Raw genomic sequence first — 18190 nt, 5'->3', positions numbered from 1 at the left:
TATTTGCAGAGTCTTTGTCTTGTATAAGCATACATATCATACACAGGAGGCTGGTGAGGGGAGGACGGCTCGTAATAATGGATGGAATGGACTGAATGGAATGGTATCAAACTCATCCATGTGTTTGATGTGTTTAAACCATTCCATTCAGTCCATTCCAGCCAATACTATCAGTTCGTCCTCCCCATTTAAAGTGCCACCACTGATATCGTACCTCAGTCTTCAGTAATAACCGATGGTACTGTAAGTGAATGTGCATGAGTAGATGAACATTAGGAGGACCGAGCACGCCCCCATTCTGTAGTGGAGCAGGTTGAGGGCTTTAAGTTCCTTGGTGTCCACATCACCAACAAACAAACATGGTCCAAACATACCAAGACAGTCGTGAAGAGGACACGGCAAAACCTATTCCCCTTAGGAGACTGAAAAGATTTGGCACGGGTCCTCAGATCCTCAAAAGGTCCTACAGCTGCACCATCGAGAGCATCCTGACGGGTTGCATCACTGCCTGGTATGGCAACTGCTCGGCCTGGTATGGCAACTGCTCGGCCTGGTATGGCAACTGCTCGGCCTGGTATGGCAACTGCTCGGCCTGGTATGGCAACTGCTGGATGTACCACCACTCACTTAGTAATGCATCAAAGAAGATTGTAGTTTGTGTTGCTGTGTCGCCGTCTGAGGACAGACACACTGTTCAATTATTCATCAGCACAGCTTTTACCAAGGACATCTCCCTGTCATCCTTCAGATCTCCACATCCAGGACAAAATCCTGGTCCCTCTACCCAGCACAGGTCCAGTTTGCTGGGGTAAGCACAGCAGTGGTGTCCCCATCCCTGGTTCTCTTGTATCGGTCCCAAAATCCATAAACGCATAGGATAGGGTGTCCAATCCAAAACACATATTTTGACCAATGGGTAGAATATGTTAGCTGTGTAGATAATCCTCTAAGAAAACCAATTGTCCAAACCTCATGTCTCTATCAAATCAAGGTTTATTTGTCACGTGACACCGTATTTGGATTATCCTAATAATATGTTTTTACACTTATAGGATGGCCAGAATTAGGGTGACTAAATCGAAGGAGGCCAAAGAAAAAATGTGGTCAAAAATCAGGAATATTGCATCGCTGTCAGCTAGGTTGGATTCTGTGCAAGAAGTAAGGCTACTACCTGACAGGCTCAGTTTCCTGTAGAACTTGTCATCTTTCTTCTTGAAACCGCAGGACATAAAATAATAGAAATGTAAGATAGAGGACGATTTTGAGACATGACATGTAGTATTTTCATATATTAGTATACATTTTTCATATATTAGTATACATTTTTCATATTAATCTACAATTTGTTCTCTTTTTTGAAGATTTCTCACAAAAACAAGAGTATCTCTGTGAAACGTCTAAGGAGCACTGAGCGTATAGCAAATGTTTTATTCTCACAGTCTTTTACATTTAATTCAGCTCGTGTCTAATTTAGCTTTGTGTGACCCACGGAAACAACAACCACTGAGCATCCTCAACATTTATGAGAAACCTGCACCTCTATGTCAGGGAGAACTTTTAGTGTAATCTCACTCCTGTGTGTTATTAGCACACCTGATGCACTCTGTCAGTGGGTGACCATAGTACACTGATGCAGGGAGGGAACGTGTAAACTCAAACTGTGAGGATTAACACTGGATGTGTACACTCAAAGTACCCCAACTTGGCCCATCGCACAACTGGGTAAGAACATACAAAAGGGGTGGAATGGAATATAAACTCATAAAGTAAGTAAAAATGGATTGCTTCTCGTATATTAAAAAAAAGGGTGATAGCAGCTCCCAGAAATGACCGAAACAACTGATGTCACAACTCATCATGCCAACTGATGTCAGCTTATGACCACTGACTTCCTGTCACTGTCATGATACCATCAGCTATTTGGGTAGAAATAACCATCATTTCCTAGCTTCGGTTACCTTTTCCCTTTCCACACATAGAGGACACTTTCCACACAAATCTCTTGAAAAGATCATCAAGGTATACATAATCAACACCACCTGACACCTTCTTGACCCCCTTCAATTTGCATTGATCCTTTTACAGAGAGAGGGACTGATGATGCCATCCTCTCACATCTGTTGTACATGCATTTGGAGGGCAGTAAAACCCATGTGTGCACCATGTTTGCAGATTTCTCCTCAGCATTTAACACAATCAATCTGTTGGTCCTCGCGGACAGACAGAGAGGAGACTTCGGACTTGATGCTGTGCTTATCACATGAATCACCAACTTCCTAACTGATAGGTCTCAGCAGGTACGAGTTGGCAACATACTCTCTGAGGTGCACACTACTTCAGTTGGAACCCCACAGGGCAGTGTTCTTTCACCAGTGCTATACATACTGTATACAGACAGCTGCCGGAGCCGGTTCCCAGGGCGCCACCTGATCAAATATGCTGACGATATTGCTTTGGTCAGTCTTCTCAAAGGGGATGAGATGGAGCACGGACCGGCTCTGAATGATTTTACTGTCTGGTGTGAGTCATCCCATCTAATATTAAATACATCAAGAACAAAGGGCATGGTGAATGACTTTCGAAGGAACACTACCATGCACACACCATCACTGATAAAAGGTGAGAAATAGTGGAGGAGAACAAACACCTTGGGCTAGTCATTGACAACAAGCTGTCCTGGGATCAGTGTACTGACACTATTTTTAAGAAAGGCCAACAGAGACTGTACATCCTATGAAAACTGCACTTTTTTAATGCTGATCTAACCATCATGGTTCTCTTTTATAAATCATTCATTAAGAGCATTCTGTCCTACTGCTTGACCTGCTGGTTTGTGAATATCAAGGTTGCACAGAGAAATAGGTTGGGCAAGAGAGTCAGGACTTGTGGAAAAATCATGGGGCAGCAACAGCAAGAACTACCCTCTACAGTATAAGGCCAATAAAATAGTTTTTGACTCTTCCCATCCACTCCACTCTGAAGTCCAGCTCCTTCCCTCTGGACACCGGTACAGACTACCTAAGGTATAAAACACATAGGGCCAAGACTTTTACTCCAAATGCAATTCTGCAGCTCAACGAATGTTGGACTAACTGCACTTGCACTATGGACTTGCACTTAACCTGCCTAATTATTTGTAAATATCCTTTGGTATTTTATTTTTTAGATGTTAAATGTTTTATGACTGCTGCAAGATGAATTGCCTCTTCGAGGATATGAAACTTGTCTGAATCTGAATACATAGCTACACTAGCATGGTGAGAGAGGACCGGGCCTCCTGGCCAAAACACACAGATGGGAGACAGGATGTTTTTCACTGAATCTCAATGTTTTTCCCTTCCCCCTGTTGGACAGGGTAGTGTTTACTTTGGTTAAGCCCTCAGTGATGCAAATTACAACATACATCTTCTGTCCTGCACCCCGTGGCGATTTTAGCATGTCAATATTGGTGGGGCAAACAAAAATGGGGATGCATACCAGCAAAGCCATTACACTACACAACACAACACTAAACTATACATGAATTGCACTATAACGGTGACAAACGGTGCCCACAAACTGTTAGGGTCTACATAAAGCTGTCCCAAAAGCGGAGTCCCAACAGCAGTCCCAACAGCTTACCACTGCTACACCTGGCTATCAGCGGAGTCTTGTCTGTCAGCGAAACAGTTCATTCAGCCTCATTTACTGCCTTTAAAAAACACAGCTGATATGGCTGACTTGCTTCAACAAATGTGGTTTCTACTGACAATTGAGACATACAAATTCTGTCATAATGTGACGACAAGAAGCAAGAAGAAGCAATCCGTCATTTCCATTAAGACATAAATTGAGTGCTCTAGGTCCGACGTAGTTAATATAACTATTTGTTCACCACTTTTGAAATGTACAGCGACAGAATTCAGAACATGTACATCAAGTCCGAACCGTACAATAAATAAAAGGGGGCATATAAGCAGACGATGAAAGCTCTTACAATATTCAATGACTACATTTCTCTAAAACAGGTTACATGTGCACCACCAAGTCAGAACAGTAGGCGAAATTAAGAGGTGAAAATGGACCAAATTATTAGGGTGTGGCACCTTACTACACAACATACACTTAGTATTACTTTATTAGCTACAGTATACATATATCCCCGGCACATTACAAAATGTATACTGCAGCATACAAGACATTTTTGGACTCACTTGAACAGGAAGGTGGCGCGGCGGTCCATCGTGGGCTTTGTCATCAAAGTCTGGCATTCTCTGGATTTATGTTGTTTTCAAGACAACTGGGAAATCGGAAAAAAACAAGGTTGAATCATGAGGACGTCGGTGATCTTCAAGTCGTAGTTCTAGAAAGAGGCCCGAGTTCCTGACTTACAATTCCGAGTTGGATGACTTTTCAAAACGTATTTTCCCAGTCAGAGCTCGTTTTTTCCCGAATTCCCAGCTGTCTTGAACTCACCGAAGTCAGATTTCCCAGTTGCGAGTTTACAGCTGTTTTGTGAGAGGCAGAAATCATGTTGGATTGACAGCATGGCCAATGTTGAATGTTTATAATTTTAAGCTTGGAAAAGAGACCCTTAAACCCAGACTTGTACGACACAGCCACTGCACTGAATAGCAGGCTAATGAATGCTTTGCAATGCTTGCAGGTAGCCACTGATTCCTTCCAGACCATTGTTGAATTTGAGATGTTGTGTAATGTTGTGTAATGTTTATGTCCAATGGCTGATGAGCACAGATACGTTTTATCATTAATTTCTCTTCATTATTTATCTTCATATGAAAATGATTAAAAGGATTTGCCAGTAGATTGTCAAATTGATTTATGATGATGCCTGCTAGCTAAGATTTTGAAAGTATGATCAGTCCAATCAAAGCTACTGTAGATATAACGTGATTTGACATCATTATATCTTCTGCCAATGACCTTGAGCCTTCTTGGATAGGCACTTCTAATGTAACTCTATGGCAGGACCCAAGGAGCTTGAATTTTCGAGCTCTACCCTTAGACTTGGCGGTGACGTAGTGTCCCCATGAGTGACAGAACACTGAGCCAATAACAGCGCAACTAGAGAACATTACCAACCCCTACTCTCCATATTTTTTCCACTGGCTGCCCCACCACCACAGAAAGCACTGAGCTCGGATGAAACACCTGTATTTTGAACCTGCCTTACTCATATAGTAAAAAAATGTGGCTTTATTAACTCAATGATTTGTAAAAAACAATATATATACATTTCTTTTTACATTGTTTGCAAACTGATATGTGACCACGTACTAATGTCAAAATAACATGGAAAAAAATATAGAATATAACATAGAAAAAAAAAATATATATTTTATTAATTTCCTTTAGCTAAAAATGTGACGGGTCGCACATGCCTGCACCAGACTAAGAGATAAAGCACTGGGCTTGTCACACCGCTGCCAGTACAGGTCAGAGAGGTGATGAAGGGGCATGATCTCCGGTTCAGTAGTTGAGTCTGGACACATAGTTTCATGAATGAAATGACAGCCATTGCTCTCACAACGACAACATCTGGTCTTTGTACTAGTTGGCAACAGAGATGGAGACAGAGCCCTATAAAGATATTACACTGAGAGGTGACAGTCTGCTTAGAGACTGGTGATGCATTAAACCATTCATATCCCGAAGGACATGTATTTATGTGGGGAGGGGAGAGAAAAAAAAGAGAGAGAGCGAGAATGAGAGGGACAGAGGGGGGTATTGAGTGGTCTCCCAGTGAGAGTTGATCATTGGGAGACCCCTGCTGCCCTCCTCCTCTCCTCTGAACCCCCTCTCCCTCTCCTGACACGGAAAGGCCACAGGAATATTGATCTGATGCTATGTACTCATATTTTGTCTCCTATTCACACTGTATAATGTGGTAGGCCACTGCCGGATAAACTTGGTCTACTATACTCAGAAATAATGTGTGTGTGTGATGCTCATAATGCAAAGTAGTAGATTTATTGTATTTATAGTCTCTTCACTGTGTCCAGCTTGATAACTGTCATTTATAATCTCTTCACTGTGTCCAGCTTGATAACAGTAATTTATAGTCTCTACACTGTGTCCAGCTTGATAACTGTCATTTATAATCTCTTCACTGTGTCCAGCTTGATAACAGTCATTTATAGTCTCTTCACTCTGTCCAGCTTGATAACAGTAATTTATAGTCTCTTCACTGTGTCCAGCTTGATAACAGTGATTTATAGTCTCTACACTGTCCAGCTTGATAACAGTCATCTATAATCTCTTCACTGTGTCCAGCTTGATATCAGTTATTTATAGTCTCTTCACTGTGTCCAGCTTGATAACAGTCATCTATAATCTCTTCACTGTGTCCAGCATGATATCAGTGATTTATAGTCTCTTCACTGTGTCTAGATTGATAACAGTAATTTATAGTCTCTTCACTGTGTCCAGCTTGATAACAGTGATTTATAGTCTCTTCACTCTGTCCAGCTTGATAACAGTCATTTATAGTCTTTTCACTGTGTCCAGCTTGATAAAAGTCATTTATAGTCTCTTCACTGTGTCCAGCTTGATAACAGTCATTTATAGTCTATTCACTGTGTCCAGCTTGATAACAGTCATTTATAATCTCTTCACTGTGTCCAGCTTGATAACAGTCATTTATAGTCTCTTCACTGTGTCCAGCTTGATAACAGTAATTTATAGTCTCTACACTGTGTCCAGCTTGATAACAGTAATTTATAGTCTCTTCACTGTGTCCAGCTTGATAACAGTCATCTATAATCTCTTCACTGTGTCCAGCTTGATATCAGTGATTTATAGTCTCTTCACTGTGTCTAGATTGATAACAGTAATTTATAGTCTCTTCACTGTGTCCAGCTTGATAACAGTGATTTATAGTCTCTTCACTCTGTCCAGCTTGATAACAGTCATTTATAGTCTTTTCACTGTGTCCAGCTTGATAAAAGTAATTTATAGTCTCTTCACTCTGTCCAGCTTGATAACAGTAATTTATAGTCTCTTCACTGTGTCCAGCTTGATAACAGTGATTTATAGTCTCTTCACTCTGTCCAGCTTGATAACAGTCATTTATAGTCTTTTCACTGTGTCCAGCTTGATAAAAGTCATTTATAGTCTCTTCACTCTGTCCAGCTTGATAACAGTCATTTATAGTCTATTCACTGTGTCCAGCTTGATAACAGTCATTTATAATCTCTTCACTGTGTCCAGCTTGATAACAGTCATTTATAGTCTCTTCACTGTGTCCAGCTTGATAACAGTCATTTATAATCTCTTCACTGTGTCCAGCTTGATAACAGTCATTTATAGTCTCTTCACTGTGTCCAGCTTGATAACAGTAATTTATAGTCTCTTCACTGTGTCCAGCTTGATAACAGTAATTTATAGTCTCTACACTGTGTCCAGCTTGATAACTGTCATTTATAATCTCTTCACTGTGTCCAGCTTGATAACAGTCATTTATAGTCTCTTCACTCTGTCCAGCTTGATAACAGTAATTTATAGTCTCTTCACTGTGTCCAGCTTGATAACTGTCATTTATAATCTCTTCACTGTGTCCAGCTTGATAACAGTCATTTATAGTCTCTTCACTCTGTCCAGCTTGATAACAGTAATTTATAGTCTCTTCACTGTGTCCAGCTTGATAACAGTGATTTATAGTCTCTACACTGTCCAGCTTGATAACAGTCATCTATAATCTCTTCACTGTGTCCAGCTTGATATCAGTTATTTATAGTCTCTTCACTGTGTCCAGCTTGATAACAGTCATCTATAATCTCTTCACTGTGTCCAGCATGATATCAGTGATTTATAGTCTCTTCACTGTGTCTAGATTGATAACAGTAATTTATAGTCTCTTCACTGTGTCCAGCTTGATAACAGTGATTTATAGTCTCTTCACTCTGTCCAGCTTGATAACAGTCATTTATAGTCTTTTCACTGTGTCCAGCTTGATAAAAGTCATTTATAGTCTCTTCACTGTGTCCAGCTTGATAACAGTCATTTATAGTCTATTCACTGTGTCCAGCTTGATAACAGTCATTTATAATCTCTTCACTGTGTCCAGCTTGATAACAGTCATTTATAGTCTCTTCACTGTGTCCAGCTTGATAACAGTAATTTATAGTCTCTTCACTGTGTCCAGCTTGATAACAGTAATTTATAGTCTCTACACTGTGTCCAGCTTGATAACAGTAATTTATAGTCTCTTCACTGTGTCCAGCTTGATAACAGTCATCTATAATCTCTTCACTGTGTCCAGCTTGATATCAGTGATTTATAGTCTCTTCACTGTGTCTAGATTGATAACAGTAATTTATAGTCTCTTCACTGTGTCCAGCTTGATAACAGTGATTTATAGTCTCTTCACTCTGTCCAGCTTGATAACAGTCATTTATAGTCTTTTCACTGTGTCCAGCTTGATAAAAGTCATTTATAGTCTCTTCACTGTGTCCAGCTTGATAACAGTCATTTATAGTCTATTCACTGTGTCCAGCTTGATAACAGTCATTTATAATCTCTTCACTGTGTCCAGCTTGATAACAGTCATTTATAGTCTCTTCACTGTGTCCAGCTTGATAACAGTAATTTATAGTCTCTTCACTGTGTCCAGCTTGATAACAGTAATTTATAGTCTCTACACTGTGTCCAGCTTGATAACAGTAATTTATAGTCTCTACACTGTGTCCAGCTTGATAACAGTCGTCAAAACTAAAGCTACACAGTCAGGGAGCATCAAAAACTGTAAAAGCAACGGACCCATTTTCAGTACGTCCCTACATACCTCGACAAAGACCGAATGCGGCCTGTGGGGAATACATTTGACAGCCCTGGTCTATCCCCCTCAACCCCTGTGACTTTGAAGCGCTCCAAACAGACAAGTTCCAATGTCCATACTAGCACACTACTTAGAATGCATGCTTATTGCTTCATAGTTCATACTCAGTGATATGCTAGTGTGGACATTAGGACAAACCCTAGTTCTGTTTCCATCTTGACCGAACTGACATGAGGTCAATTGTTTAAGGCAGAGCACTTGGCGGTTGTTCCCCAACCCCAAAAATGCGATATACAAATATATCTTCTAGGACTGTAGTGTTCACCACAACGGAGAGAGCAGACCGATGATCCCAGTCATCCTAATCTGCTGTGACTCCAGTGAATAACAGTAGCACAGAGGGGGACAAGCAAATACAAACACAAAAACAACACGCAGCAAATATCCCCAGCAGGTGAAAGGGCCCTGTGTCTAAATCTGACGACTGGATTGATGCTGGTTAGAACGTAGAACAAAGTAGCCTAAGGGTTCGTTCTGACATGCAGAGTGTATTGTCTGGTTTAGAGTACTCTACTGGGTGGTTAGCCTATCCATGTATGTTGCTGTTCTCTTTGTTATTTTGGCTTCATCAATGGGACAACCACACACTCAGTATAGTAATGCTTCAGCGAACACACAAATGTCACCCCATGCCAGTGGCCAAGGCAACGCCGGCTCAAAATAAGGTGTGGTTCACAATAGCTCACACAGTGTTCACAGCAATGACTTGATATGTGAGCAGGTGTTATTTTCCAATACTGCTGCATTCATCTCCTTAGACACAGCAGAAGAGTCATTAATCTGTCTATGGACACTGTGTGTTAGGGTGGAAACAGAAAAAGACACACACACACACGCACACACAGACAAACACACAAACTCGCTCTATACCCTGACCCAGTTTTGTCACACTGAGCACCACAGGACATCCCAGTCAATAAGGTAAACACATCATGTGCTGGAACACCAGGTAGTCCCTCAACACATCATGTACAGGAACACCAGGTAGTCCCTCAACACATCATGTACTGGAACACCAGGTAGTCCCTCAACACATCATGTGCTGGAACACCAGGTAGTCCCTCAACACATCATGTACTGGAACACCAGGTAGTCCCTCAACACATCATGTACAGGAACACCAGGTGGTCCCTCAACACATCATGTACTGGAACACCAGGTAGTCCCTCGGCACATCGTGTACTGGAACACCAGGTAGTCCCTCGGCACATTGTGTACTGGAACACCAGGTAGTCCCTCAACACATCATGTACTGAAACACCAGATAGTCCCTCAACACATCATGTACTGGAACACCAGGTAGTCCCTCAACACATATATATGTATGTACTACACAGAGAATAATGCATCTGTGCTGCAATCAGCCTGGGGTGTAGAAAGGTTCTGTGTAGACTCACTGGCAACGCACAAGGACTATAGCACAGGCTGATTGTAGCATCATGGTTCTCTGTGTGCCAGGGGAGGATGCCCAGGGAGGATGCCTGTCCATGGGCAGAGATGGGCACCTTTCTGAGCATGGATATGCGGGAAGGGTAGTACATTCAGAGATGGTGGTGGTGTAGATGTTGTAGTGGTGTAGATGTTGTAATGGTGTAGATGGTGGTGGTGGTGTAGCTGTTGTAGTGGTGTAGATGTTGGTGATGGTGTAGATGGTGGTGGTGGTGTAGTGGTGTAGATGTTGGTGATGGTGTAGATGGTGGTGGTGGTGTAGATGTTGTAGTGGTGTAGATGGTGGTGGTGGTATAGATGGTGGTGGTGTAGATGTTGGTGATGCAGATAGTGGCCGTGTAAATGGTGGTGGTGTAGATGGTGGTGGTGGTGTAGATGGTGGTGGTGGTATAGATGGTGGTGGTGGTGTAGATGTTGGTGATGCAGATAGTGGCCATGTAAATGGTGGTGGTGGTGTAGATGGTGGTGGTGTAGATAGTATTGGTGGTGTAGATGGTGGTGATGTAGATGGTGGTGGTGGTGGTATAGATGGTGGTAGTGGTGTAGATGGTGGTGTAGATGGTGGTGGTGTAGATAGTGTTGGTGGTGTATATAGTGTTGGTGGTGTATATGGTGATGGTGGTGGTGGTATAGATGGTGGTAGTGGTGTAGATGGTGATGTAGATGGTGGTGGTGTAGATAGTGTTGGTGGTGTATATAGTGTTGGTGGTGTATATGGTGGTGGTGGTGGTGTAGATGGTGGTGTAGATGGTGGTGGTGGTGGTGGTAGTGGTGGTGTAGATGGTGGTGGTGTAGATAGTGTTGGTGGTGTATATAGTGTTGGTGGTGTATATGGTGGTGGTGGTGGTGTAGATGGTGGTGGTGGTGGTGGTGGTAGTGGTGGTGTAGGTGGTGGAGGTGTAGATGGTGTTGCTGGTGAAGATGGTGGTGGTGTAGATGGTTGTGGTGGTGATGTAGATGGTGGTGTAGATAGTGGTGGTGTAAATGGTGGTGGTGTAGATGGTGGTGTAGAGGATGGTGGTGATGATGTAGATGGTGGTGGTGGTATAGATGGTGGTGGTGTAGATGTTGGTGATGCAGATAGTGGCCGTGTAAATGGTGGTGGTGGTGTAGATGGTGGTGGTGGTGTAGATGGTGGTGGTGGTATAGATGGTGGTGGTGGTGTAGATGTTGGTGATGCAGATAGTGGCCATGTAAATGGTGGTGGTGGTGTAGATAGTATTGGTGGTGTAGATGGTGGTGATGTAGAAGGTGGTGATGTAGAAGGTGGTGGTGGTGGTGGTGGTATAGATGGTGGTAGTGGTGTAGATGGTGGTGTAGATGGTGGTGGTGTAGATAGTGTTGGTGGTGTATATAGTGTTGGTGGTGTATATGGTGATGGTGGTGGTGGTGGTATAGATGGTGGTAGTGGTGTAGATGGTGGCGTAGATGGTGGTGGTGTAGATAGTGTTGGTGGTGTATATAGTGTTGGTGGTGTATATGGTGGTGGTGGTGGTGTAGATGGTGGTGTAGATGGTGGTGAAGATGGTGTTGGTGTTGAATGGTGGTGGTGTAGATGGTGGAGGTGGTGGTGGTGTAGATAGTGGTGGTGCTGTAGTTGGTGGTGGTGGAGGTGTAGATGGTGTTGCTGGTGAAGATGGTGGTGGTGTAGATGGTTGTGGTGGTGATGTAGATGGTGGTGTAGATGGTGGTGGTGGTGGTGTAGTTGGTGGTGGTGTAGATAGTGTTGGTGGTGTAGATGGTGGTGGTGTAGATGGACGTAGTGGTGTAGATGTTCGTGTAGATGGTGGTCTTGGTGTAGTGGTGGTGGTGTTTAAGATGGTGGTGAAGATTGTGGTGGCGTATTTGGTGGTGGTATAGATGGTGGCGGTGGTGTAAATGGTGGTGGTGTAGATAGTGGTGGTGTAAATGGTGGTGGTGTATATGGTGGTGTAGAGGATGGTGGTGATGATGTAGATGGTGGTGGTGTAGATGGTGCTGGTGTAGATGGTGGTGGTGGTATAGATGGTGGTGGTGGTGGTGTAGATGCTGGTGATGCAGATAGTGACCGTGTAAATGGTGGTGGTGGTGTAGATGGTGGTGGTGTAGATAGTATTGGTGGTGTAGATGGTGGTGGTGGTGGTGGTGGTGGTGGTGGTGGTATAGATGGTGGTAGTGGTGTAGATGGTGGTGGTGTAGATAGTGTTGGTGGTGTATATAGTGTTGGTGGTGTATATGGTGGTGGTGGTGGTGGTGTAGATGGTGGTGTAGATGGTGGTGGTGTAGATAGTGTTGGTGGTGTATATAGTGTTGGTGGTGTAGATGGTGGTGGTGGTGGTGGTGTAGATAGTGTTGGTGGTGTATATAGTGTTGGTGGTGTATATGGTGTAGATGGTGGTGAAGATGGTGTTGGTGTTGAATGGTGGTGGTGTAGATGTTGGTGGTGTAGAAGGTGGAGGTGGTGGTGGTGTAGATAGTGGTGGTGCTGTAGTTGGTGGTGGTGGTGGAGGTGTAGATGGTGTTGCTGGTGAAGATGGTGGTGGTGTAGATGGTTGTGGTGGTGATGTAGATGGTGGTGTAGATGGTGGTGGTGGTGTAGTTGGTGGTGGTGTAGATAGTGTTGGTGGTGTAGATGGTGGTGGTGTAGATAAAGGTAGTGGTGTAGATGGTGGTGTTGGTGTAGTGGTGGTGGTGTTTAAGATGGTGGTGAAGATTGTGGTGGTGTATTTGGTGGTGGTGTAGATGGTGGTGATGGTGTAGATGGTGGTGTATATAGTGTTGGTGTAGATAGTGGTGGTGGTGTAGATGGTGGTGGTGTAGGTGGTGCTGTAGGTGATGGCGGGGGTGGTGGTGGTGTAGATAGTGGTGGTGCTGTAGTTGGTGATGGTGGAGATGTAGATGGTTGTGGTGGTGATGCAGATGGTGGTGGTGGTTGTGTAGATGGTGGTGGTGGTGTAGATGGTGGTAGTGGTGGTGTAGATGTTTGTGTATATGGTGTTGGTGGTGTAGATGGTGGTAGTGATGGTGGTGTTTAAGATGGTGGTGAAGATTGCGGTGGTGTATTTGGTGGTGGTGGTGTAGATGGTGTAGATGGTGGTGTAGATGTTGTAGTGGTGTAGATGTTTGTGGTGGTGTAGATGGTGGTGGTGTAGATGGTGGTGGTGTAGATAGTGGTGGTGTAGATATTGGTGGTGGTGGTGGAGGTGTAGATGGTGGTGGTGTTGTAGATAGTGGTGGTGGTGTAGATAGTGGTGGTGTAGATAGTGGTGGTGGTGGAGGTGTAGATGGTGGTGGTGATGTAGATAGTAGTGGTGGTTGTGTAGATGGTGGTGTAGATGGTGGTGGTGGTGGTGTAGATAGTGTTGGTGGTGTAGATGGTGGTAGTAGTGTCGATGTTCCTGTAGATGTTGGTGTAGATGGTGGTAGTGGTGGTGGTGTTTAAGATGGTGGTGAAGATTGTGGTGCTGTATTTGGTGGTGTTGTTGTAGATGGTGGTGATGGTGTAGATGGTGGTGGTGTAGAAGGTGGTGGTGGTGTAGATGGTGGTGGTGTAGAAGGTGGTGGTGGTGTAGATGGTGGTGGTGTAGGTGGTGGCGGTGGTGTACATGATGGTGGAGGTGTAGATGATGGTGTAGATGGTGGTGTAGGTGGTGGCGGTGGTGTAGATGGTGGAGGTGGTGGTGGTGTAGATAGTAGTGGTGTAGTTAGTGGTGGTGCTGTAGTTGGTGGAGGTGTAGATGGTGTTGCTGGTGAAGATGGTGGTGGTGTAGATGGTGGTGGTTGTGTAGGTGGTGATGGTGTAGTTGGTGGTGGTGGTTGTGTAGATGGTGGAGGTGGTGGTGGTGTAGATAGTAGTGGTGTAGTTAGTTGTGGTGCTGTAGTTGGTGGAGGTGTAGATGGTGTTGCTGGTGAAGATGGTGGTGGTGTAGATGGTGGTGGTTGTGTAGGTGGTGGTGGTGGTTGTGTAGATGGTGTTGTGGATGGTGGTAGTGGTGGTGTAGATGGTGGTAGTGGTGTAGATGTTTGTGTATATGGTGGTGGTGGTGGTGTAGATGGTGGTGGTGATATAGATAGTAGTGGTGGTTGTGTATATGGTGGTGTAGATGGTGGTGGTGTAGATAGTGTTGGTGGTGTAGATGGTGGTAGTAGTGTCGATGTTCCTGTAGATGTTTGTGTAGATGGTGGTAGTGGTGGTGGTGTTTAAGATGGTGGTGAAGATTGTGGTGCTGTATTTGGTGGTGTTGTTGTAGATGGTGGTGATGGTGTAGTTGGTGGTGGTGTAGAAGGTGGTGGTGGTGTAGATGGTGGTGGTGTAGACGGTGGTGGTGGTGTAGATGGTGGTGGTGTAGGTGGTGGCGGTGGTGTACATGGTGGTGGAGGTGTAGATGATGGTGTAGATGGTGGTGTAGGTGGTGGCGGGGGTGTAGATGGTGGAGGTGGTGGTGGTGTAGATAGTAGTGGTGTAGTTAGTTGTGGTGCTGTACTTGGTGGAGGTGTAGATGGTGTTGCTGGTGAAGATGGTGGTGGTGTAGATGGTGGTGGTTGTGTAGGTGGTGGTGGTGGTTGTGTAGATGGTGGTGTAGATGGTGGTAGTGGTGGTGTAGATGGTGGTAGTGGTGTAGATGTTTGTGTATATGGTGGTGGTGGTGGTGTAGATGGTGGTAGTGGTGGTAGTGTTTAAGATGGTGGTGAAGATTGTGGTGGTCTATTTGGTGGTGGTGTTGTAGATGATGGTGGTGGTGTAGATAGTGTTGGTGTAGATGGTGGTGTAGTAGATGGTGGTGGTGTTGTATATAGTGGTGGTGTAGATAGTGGTGGTGTAGATACTGGTGGTGGTGGAGGTGTAGATGGTGGTGTAGGTTTAGATGGTGGTGGTGTAGTAGATGGTGGTGGTGTTGTATATAGTGGTGGTGTAGATAGTGGTGGTGTAGATACTGGTGGTGGTGGAGGTGTAGATGGTGGTGTAGGTTTAGATGGTGGTGGTGGTGTAGATGGTGGTTTAGACATGGAAGATGGGCGGAATGATGATGGGTATTTCTCCTCATACCTGGATGCTGTGGTTGAGTACAGGGTGAGAAGGTATGTGACTGTGTGGAAGGTAATAATCAGGAGGTGTTGGATGTGAGAATGGGCAGGTGAAGGCAAAGCATTATGGGTACCGAGCTGTCTAGCCACGTACCTTGCGTTTGCGCTCGGCCCGTTCCCGGGAACGTATCCTCCTCTGACGGGCTTTCTCCAGAGCCTTCAGGTCAGGACCCTGCTGCTCCACCAGCTCCACTCTGGACTTCTTAATGTGGGCAGCGGCGTGCGCCATGGCTGCCTGCTACCTTCTACTACAGTGATTCCAGACAAAATCAACCCAAACCTCCTTTAAAATTCCCCCAACGACTCCCAGAGTCCCAAAGAGCAGTAGCGCCAGCGAAGGGTTAAAATAAATTGATTCCCAGCGGGTGACTTTGCGCCGAGAGCAGGAAGACGTTGGAGCCGAGCCGTCTGCTCCCACAACTCTGCGGGAAAGCAGAGGAGGAGGAAGGAAAGAAGAGAGAAAGAGAGAGGTGCAGCCACTAGTTCTCTATGCCTCCAGCTACAACCACCACCACATATGAACTGGTCCTGATCTACATTCAGAGCCCCACTCCCCGGAGCTCTGCATCTGATGTTTGGACTGTGTGTTTGTGTGTGGATAGAAAGAGGGAGATATAGATAGATAGGGAGAGAGAGAGAGAGAGAGAGAGAGAGAGAGAGAGAGAGAGAGAGAGAGAGAGAGCGAGAGGAGGGGGCGTGTCTGATACACGCCACCAGAGGTCAGCTGACAGGCAGAGTGAGAGAATAAGAGAGACAGAGATCCAGCTGCTGTGGGAAGCTTCAGGTTTGGATCTGTCTGTCAGTTATCCCAAATACAAGACTTCCCCACTAATCACGCAACGGGGGTAGGGAGGAGAGGGGGGGGAGGGGGTACGGTGGCTGAGAGCACGGTTTACTCTCGTTTGGTTGGAAAGCGGAAAGAACCATGTGCTTCAAACCGAGGGGGACACAGAGGAGACACAGGAAATCAGCCTTAAATACCTTACTCCTTCCCCCTTACAATGGAGTAAAATGGTACATTCTGCTGCTGCCGACCTCACAGCTCGTGCACACACACACACACACGCATACGCACACGCGCGCACACACACACGTCAGACTCCTCTGTTACTGAACACAACACTTCTTTACCTAGAGCCATGAAACCAATAAAGCAGTGTATAAAATGTATGAAAAGTATGAAATGACCTGCATTACAATTCCCCAGCCAAACAGGAAAATAGTAAGTTATTTATAATGGTGTGTGTGGGTTTAAAAACTAAACGAGGCAATATTATTATAACGCGTACGTACTGTACAGTTACATGTGGTTTGCCCACATATGTAGGTTTCAAAATGTGTGTATGTCCACATGCTTGGAGTATAGAGTCATGTAAGTGTGTGTTGATTGGAGAGGTGATTGGAGAGGTGACACAGCACCGGTGATGGCATAATGTGTCTGTGCCTACCAGACAGCCCCAGCTGGACCTAGCTACTACGTACCGGCATCAACTCACACATCCTACACACTCACACCCAACCAGTGTTGGGGAAGCTACTCTGAAAATATAGTTTAACAAGCTACGGATTACTTCACATTGGAAGAAGTTGAGCTACACTAAAGCTACCCTTAAGAAAAATATAGTGAACTTAACTAAAGTTACATACAAATTACTTTTGTGGAAAATTGTCATATCTACAGTGAAACTGACATTTCATAGAATTCAAATGGCAAGAACAGATCACTTTGGAGTCAGATGTTAGCTGAATGTTTAATTTAGTCTATTGAACACAAAACATATGTTTCAAGGGAGAGTTAGGCAAGTCTAATGCCGAAACATAAAGGAAATTATTTTTTGGGAAAAAATAGTTGTGTGTAGTTCCAGTAGTTAGCTACATCGCTACATGGTAAAACAATAGTGTGTAGTTCCAGACACACCCCTCCTCAACCCTATTCAGTCTCATTATATTCAGACACCCCTATTCAGTCTCATTGTATTCAGACACCCCTCCTCAACCCTATTCAGTCTCATTATATTCAGATACCCCTCCTCAACCCTATTCAGTCTCATTATATTCAGACACCCCTCTTCAACCCTATTCAGTCTCATTGTATTCAGACACCCCTCCTCAACCCTATTCAGTCTCATTATATTCAGACACCCCTCTTCAACCCTTTTCAGTCTCATTATATTCAGACACCCCTCTTCAACCCTATTCAGTCTCATTATATTCAGACACCCCTCCTCAACCGTATTCAGTCTCATTGTATTCAGATACCCCTCCTCAACCCTATTCAGTCTCATTATATTCAGATACCCCTCCTCAACCCTATTCAGTCTCATTGTATTCAGACACCCCTCTTCAACCCTATTCAGTCTCATTGTATTCAGACACCCCTCCTCCACACTATTCAGTCTCATTATATTCAGTGAAAGTCCATGTGATAAACCAGTCTTGTGTCTCCTTTTCAGCTGAGAAGCAGGGGCACTGATATCTACATTAATGTCAATAATGTCATGAGACCATTGAACAAGACCGACTAAAGGAGGGGATAGAGAGAAAGGAGAGAAAAATTTAAAAAGGAGAAAAAATAAATAAATTTAGAAGGACTGGAATAAGTAGAGGACATCAACTGATGTATTAGTACAATCCATTGATATAGAGATCTGTGATTTCTCCTTCCAAAGCCAACTATGTCCTCCTACATTAGAATCATCTCAGCTACTCTAGTATGCGGCTAGCATTTCAAAAGCCACTGTTAGGAACAGAACAGTGAATGCTATATTCATTCCCACAAAGAAAGAATCCTTCTGGGTAGCACCGATGTAGCGTTCATGGCATGTTATCCTTTGTAGCTCA

General features: G+C 44.3%; 1 protein-coding gene across 1 annotated transcript in view; it reads right to left on the bottom strand.

Moving 5' to 3' along the window:
• Positions 1–15666, bottom strand: part of LOC135516424 (ankyrin-2-like) — a 152212-nt gene extending 136546 nt beyond the window's left edge. Inside the window, exon 1 of the mRNA XM_064940725.1 lies at positions 15444–15666. Within this exon, the coding sequence (XP_064796797.1) occupies positions 15444–15578 (135 nt within the window). The 5' untranslated portion in view covers positions 15579–15666. The remainder of the gene's footprint in view (positions 1–15443) is intronic.
• Positions 15667–18190: the final 2524 nt, after the last annotated feature.

Source organism: Oncorhynchus masou, chromosome 27, assembly GCF_036934945.1.
Source record: "Oncorhynchus masou masou isolate Uvic2021 chromosome 27, UVic_Omas_1.1, whole genome shotgun sequence".
NCBI lineage: Eukaryota > Metazoa > Chordata > Actinopteri > Salmoniformes > Salmonidae > Oncorhynchus > Oncorhynchus masou.
Note: the sequence above shows the minus strand (reverse complement) of the source record. Positions and strands in the feature narration are given on the sequence as shown.